General features: G+C 38.6%; 1 protein-coding gene across 1 annotated transcript in view; it reads left to right on the top strand.

The window, feature by feature from the left end:
* Window positions 1–1,080: 1,080 nt before the first annotated feature.
* Window positions 1,081–6,000, top strand: part of SMPD3 (sphingomyelin phosphodiesterase 3) — a gene marked incomplete at its 3' end in the record, with an annotated part of 31,616 nt that continues 26,696 nt past the window's right edge. The window contains exon 1 of the mRNA XM_082005722.1: window positions 1,081–2,454. Within this exon, the coding sequence (XP_081861848.1) occupies window positions 1,117–2,454 (1,338 nt within the window). The 5' untranslated portion in view covers window positions 1,081–1,116. The remainder of the gene's footprint in view (window positions 2,455–6,000) is intronic.

Raw genomic sequence — 6,000 nt, 5'->3', positions numbered from 1 at the left:
AAGTTGGAATTTAAAAACAATGACGTTAATTATGATTAAGTTATATTTTGCTTAATATTGACTATATGTGAGAAACCTTTAATAGGAAATTATATCAGGAGTGTTTGTGGGCTGTAGCTGAATGAAACGGAACTGCAGCTTGAAATAAATAATGAGTATTAAAGACCTAAATATTAAACCAAAGTAGTTTGACTTACTGTTTTTAATAAAGTAAAAAAAAAAAAATTTGAAACCATATTCAAGAGTATTTTAATTGATTAAAATAAATCCACTTTGCTTTAAAGCACAGCGAAGCAAATAATATTTTATAGTGAACGAATGTTTTCTGCTCTTAAATACAAAGTGCCTTTGCCATTGTACCTCCATCATATCACTTTTCTTTTTTTAAGGACTTTGGCAATTCAAGCAAATTTAACTTCAGCCATAAAGTACTAGATGTAATAGTCTCTTAGAGATAACTGCTAAACAGCGTTTGCAAGGTTCTGAAAACAGCTAATATAAATAAATATAAGTGTTAGTGTGAATGGATTATAAAATAAACTCCAAACTATATTTCACAATGTAAGGCCTAAAATTCATAATAGAAATGTGTTTCATGATAACATTAGTTATGTGCATTAAATGGTCAACGTACTGATTTCATTTGCAGAAATACTGGTCCCTTGTTGTTGGAGTTGCCCTAGATCCATAGTCTTCAACAGACTACCAAAATGCTGAATTAAACAAAAGGAGGGAAATAATTTAGACTGTAAAGTAAAATTGGTATGAGGATATCTGCTTTAAACTTCTAATAACTGTTACATATGTCTTGTGTTTTTTGTTTTTACAGATTTCCTTTTTGCCTCTGGAGCGTTTCGTTATGGCAGCCTCCAGTGAACAATGACATCCTTTGACAAATATAAATGCCAAAAAGCCAGACGAAAACAGTGGCCTTGTTTCATTTCTACTCCAACACAGTGAAATGGTGCTCTTAAAGTTCTGTTATTGACTCTGACTGGAAAAAAACAAACTCCTGACTGGACCTTTTTTCCCCAGCCCTCTCCCAGTGTTCTTATGGATGCTTGACACAGTGACATCATGTAGTAGGTCCTGAAGTGTTGTCATAATTAAGTTGCAATGGTTTTATACACTTCCCCATTTCCCAACAGCTTTCTGTCAGTTCTGCATTCTTTTTCCTGGGGCTTGATTTTCCCATGTTACTGGTTAGCAGATAGGCTTGTGGCCTCCTTTGTTCCAACCACCTATGAAAAACGTCAAAGAGCAGATGATCCATGCTATTTTCATGCACTCTGCATCATTATTACCACTCCCATCTACTTGGCACTGTTGGTAGCCTCTCTTCCTTTTGCTCTGATTGGCTTCTTGTTATGGTCCCCACTCCAGTCAGCCAGAAGGCCATATATCTACTCCAGACTAGAAGACAAGAACCATGCCAACGGAGCCACGCTGCTCACTGAATGGAAGGCTGCAGGGAATGGGAAAAGCTTCTGCTTTGGCAGTGCCAATGTTTGCCTGCTGCCAGATTCTCTGGCAAGATTTAATAATGTTTTCAATACACAGGCTAGAGCTAAAGAGATTGGACGGAGGATCCGAAACGGGGCAAGCAGACCACAGATCAAAATATATATAGATTCTCCTACCAATACATCCATCAGTGCTGCAAGCTTTAGCAGCTTGGCCTCCCCCCAGGGTGGTGATAACACTAATCGTACTGTTAATGCTGGCATCAAAAGGACAACATCAATGGAGTATAAAGGAGACAATTCTGGCTCAAACACCACTGAGGACAGCAGAGAAGATAAAGGTGGAGCTGGAGAGCCAAATGAGGGAGAAGAAAACACTTGCATTGTCCGCATAAATGGAGAGGATAATGGCCACATGTCAGACACAGAAACAGATACCATCAATGGCCTGGCTCATGCCAGCGGCCCAGTGGAGCCCTCACTGGAAGGTGACACAGAGATCTCAAGAACACCTAACCACAGAGAGAAGGAAGGAGATTCTGGGAGTTTAGACAGCTACTCTGCCTCACGAGAGTCCTTAGTTAAAGTTCGTGTTGGAGATGGTACAGTGGACCAAAGCACTGTCAACAACAAGCTCCTCTACAAAGCTTCAATCATGAAGAAGACTTCAGTGCGGAAAAAGAAGCATACAGATGAGACCTTTGATCATGAGATTTCTGCTTTCTTCCCTGCCAACTTGGACTTTCTGTGTTTGCAGGAAGTGTTCGACAAAAGAGCTGCAGAGAAATTGAAAGAGCAGCTTCATCACTATTTTGAATACATTGTCTATGATGTTGGGGTCTATAGTTGCCATGGCTGCTGTAGCTTTAAGTTTGTGAACAGTGGTCTACTTTTTGCCAGCCGCTATCCTGTTATGGATGCTGCCTATCACTGTTACCCCAATGGAAGAGGAACGGACTCCTTGGCTTCCAAGGGAGCCTTGTTTCTCAAGGTAAGAGCCTTTTTGAAGCCATAAATACTGATTCCATAGATGTGACAAGTTATAAAGTTACGTTATTTTCTCTGTCATTTCTGTTAAGAGTTCAAAGAGGCAATATTCAGAGCTAGGTTACCTGATATAACCTGTATGTGGGTTTTGTGGTCGAGATACTCTGTTAAAGCGATGGATGTGCGTGAAATGATGAGAGACTTTTGGAGGTAGGACTTCAGTATAATTTGAAGTGTCAAAATTTGAAGTAGTTTTTTAGTTTCTTTTTTACAGAAATAATCTTTGATAAAATGCACAAATTCTAAGGTTCATAACATGAGCATAGTACAATGCTACTGTTGCAAACCAGTTTGTGTATTTATGCGGGAATCAACAGTCTAAATGCCAGTAGAATAAAACTGAAAGAATTGCAATGAAATGTGTGGCTATGACTCTGTCTTGGTTGCAAAAGAATTGTTAAGGTGAGATACGAATAAACAAAAAAAAAAAATGCCTGGGACACTGGGGAGCACAGAGGATTTTCACTTAATTTAAGTAAACTCTGTTAACAAACTAATGGTAGTGAGAACAGGAAGCCTGGGGTTGTACTTCTGTAAATCATAAGAGCAAAAATAAAAGTCTATGTGCAATGATTTGCTTTTTCAAGACTGGTGGCTGTTCATGCTTAATTCTTGGGAGAATCTGGCTGTGTTCTTCAAAAACTGGAAAGCAAGCTCTTCTAATTTGTGATTAGTCAAGAACCAAAGCTTTGTGCAGAGATCCGAATCTGTGGACCCAAACCTAGACACATCTGAAAATCTCCTAAGACACTGGATTTCAGATTTTTTGGAGGTTTTTTTGGTCACAGTTTGGAATGGGTTTCACTAACTAAAAATTGAACTTTTTTTTCCTAATGCTACCAAAATACATTAGGTCCTCAAATTATATGTACTTGCTAGAGCATATGCTCACAAGTCCTCAACAAAAGCCATTAATAGCCATTAAGAATATGGATTGTTAATAAGGATCAGTGGTGGTTTTTTGTGCCCACTGTTTGTAATTTGTAAACAAAGCAAAAACTTGTGGTATTGTGGTTTGCATAAAAAAAGCAAATATTAGAATTTGCAGTCTGATATTAGTCCAGTATTTCATATATGTTTGACAGAAACAAAAGCCTCTCCATATCTGAATACAGCTTTCAAAAAATTTGGTCTAAGCTTTCCATACTGTACTCTTAAGTGTTTATAAACAGCTAAAGTTTATTTTTTTTCTTCATAAAGTTCTGCATGCAAAAATTGGACATACATGTTGTGCAGTATAAATATTACCAGGGTCATAAAGACACCCTTCAATATAGGCATATATTAGGGATTAAGAGATTAAAAACAATCTGCTTTCAGCTGCCCATTGCTGAGTCATTTATTTGTTACCCTGCTAGGTAGGCTGCGATGTCTCCATTTCTCTTGCAGAAAATTAAGTCTCTCTTCAAAATTCCACTGGGATGATGAACTTAATTATGGATTCACGTCATAAAATAATGTTACAGTGGAGCAGGGAATAGGGACCAATTATTATGAAGATTCAGATGACTACATTCTTTTAAATATGACAGAATTATGGCCCAGCTAAAAGACCTTTTTTCCTCATGTCTGTGTCATTCTGACATACTGCACTTTATACCTAAAATATTTTTCATTCTGGGTTAAGTCTATCCTGATATGAAATGACTTTCTGTCTTAATTGTACATTAAGTGATCATTGGTCATTTTTTTCTTTGACAAAAAAAGAGGAGGAATGATTATTTAATTTTAGCTTTGAAACAAAGCAGGTTTGAAGGTTCTTTTTCTTGATGTAGTGCTTAATCAGCAACTGAGTGTGTGTAGACTCCAGAGAGAAAAGCCACAGTAAGTAAAAGCCTGGTTTGTTTTTGAAGCCAGTGAGAATCAATCCATTAACTTCAGAAGTCTTGAGGTCTTACGCTGGGATAGCAAGCTAGCAAAGCGTATTGTAACTGTGGTTGGAAGGTGTCGTTCTAGCCAGTAGTCCGCCTTTCAAAATGGACAGCTTACATCATTGCTTTTAGATACTTCTTTTACTGGCTCTTACAATGTTTTGTACGTATATAATGCAATCCAGTCCACTTTAGAGTTCATCACAGTGTGGTTTCAAAGATAGTAAGAGAGCCTTGCAGAACATGGGTCTTCTAATTGCTTTCCATTCAGTAGCGGCATGGAGTTAAGTCTCACTGTCCTATGCAAACTGTGTTTTTTAAGTTCCTTGAGTCCTGTGGAAAGTGTGGTGCTCCCATTTCCTGAAGTAGAAAAGACATCAGTTAAGTTTTGTTTTGGAAGTGTACTTAGATAGACCGTTCCCCTTGCATAGCTTCCATCTCTGAGTAAAGGAGCAATCGCTCTCTGTATTGTTTAAGAAAAACCCAAAAAAGCCCAAAGTTGTGAAGAGCGAGTGGGGGGGAGAAGACTTGCATAATTTGACACTATAGATAAAATCACTTTCTGAACCTCAGGAAAGTCCCAACATCCAAATTCAGAAGAATGTTCAGAGACAGAAACTGGTTCTCAGGTAACGAGTACAGTTTGTCTCCTTACTACAAATATAACAGTTAAGGAGATAAATTAAAGGTCTCAGAACTAAACATTTAGTGAAAGTTGAATTGTTTTGGAACAGATAGGCAAAACTGTTTTGGGGGAGCTGTGTTACAAAACAGTTCCCTACTGCCAAGGTAGAAGTGTTTCACACGTTTTTTCCTTTCGGAATAGGTTCTGTTTCCAGTGAAGAGGAAATGATTTTCCATTGCCCCCCTCTTCCATGCTCTGCCTTCACCATCTAGATTGTAAAGTTCAGGTGGCGATTTGAACGGATTTGAGAGATTTGCTTAGTCATACAGAATTATTTTACCTGAGAGACTTACACAGCTCAAGGGTTATTATTAGTAGCTATAATAACAATCAGCTCTTATGTACTGCTTTTCATTCACGTGTCTCAGAGTGCATGACAAAGAAGGGTCAATATCTGCTTCAAAGAAGGAGAAACTAAAGCACAGGCAGGTAAAGTGATTTGATTGTGGTTTAACACCTGGGGTGTCACAACCAAGGAAAGAAGTTGGAAGTAAACCACAGAGGCTTTCAACACTGTTTCATGCTACTGAGTTCATGCTACCTAACAGCTTTCTGGAGACCTGTGCTGAGGAACGTTGCTAGCCGTGGTCTGTTCTCTTCTTAAAGATGTCTGCCACAAAAGGGGCTGCTGGCATTTTCCTGGCAGATCACAGACTGGTTTTTCCATCTGTATAGGCTGACGCTTTCCAGGTTAGCCTCCATGAAGGCATGAGGATGACATAGTTGTGAGCAGCTATTGTGTAAAGCCTGTTTTCTGCATAAGTGGAGGACTCATTTACATTCAGCACTTTGATCTCGTCAAACTCTAGCAGTGTTTCTGCCTCCAATCCGAGGGTCTCATTGGGACATGAAGGACACAGTCACACAAGAAATACCACATAAGAAGGGGGGAAATGTCACTTGCATCTAAGTGACAGTTTCCTATCTGAAGTGT

This window comes from Phaethon aethereus, assembly GCF_964289735.1.
Source record: "Phaethon aethereus genome assembly, chromosome: 13".
Classification (NCBI taxonomy): Eukaryota; Metazoa; Chordata; class Aves; order Phaethontiformes; family Phaethontidae; genus Phaethon; species Phaethon aethereus.
The sequence above is the reverse complement of the archived record's forward strand: the minus strand, read 5'-3'. Positions and strand labels throughout refer to the sequence as shown.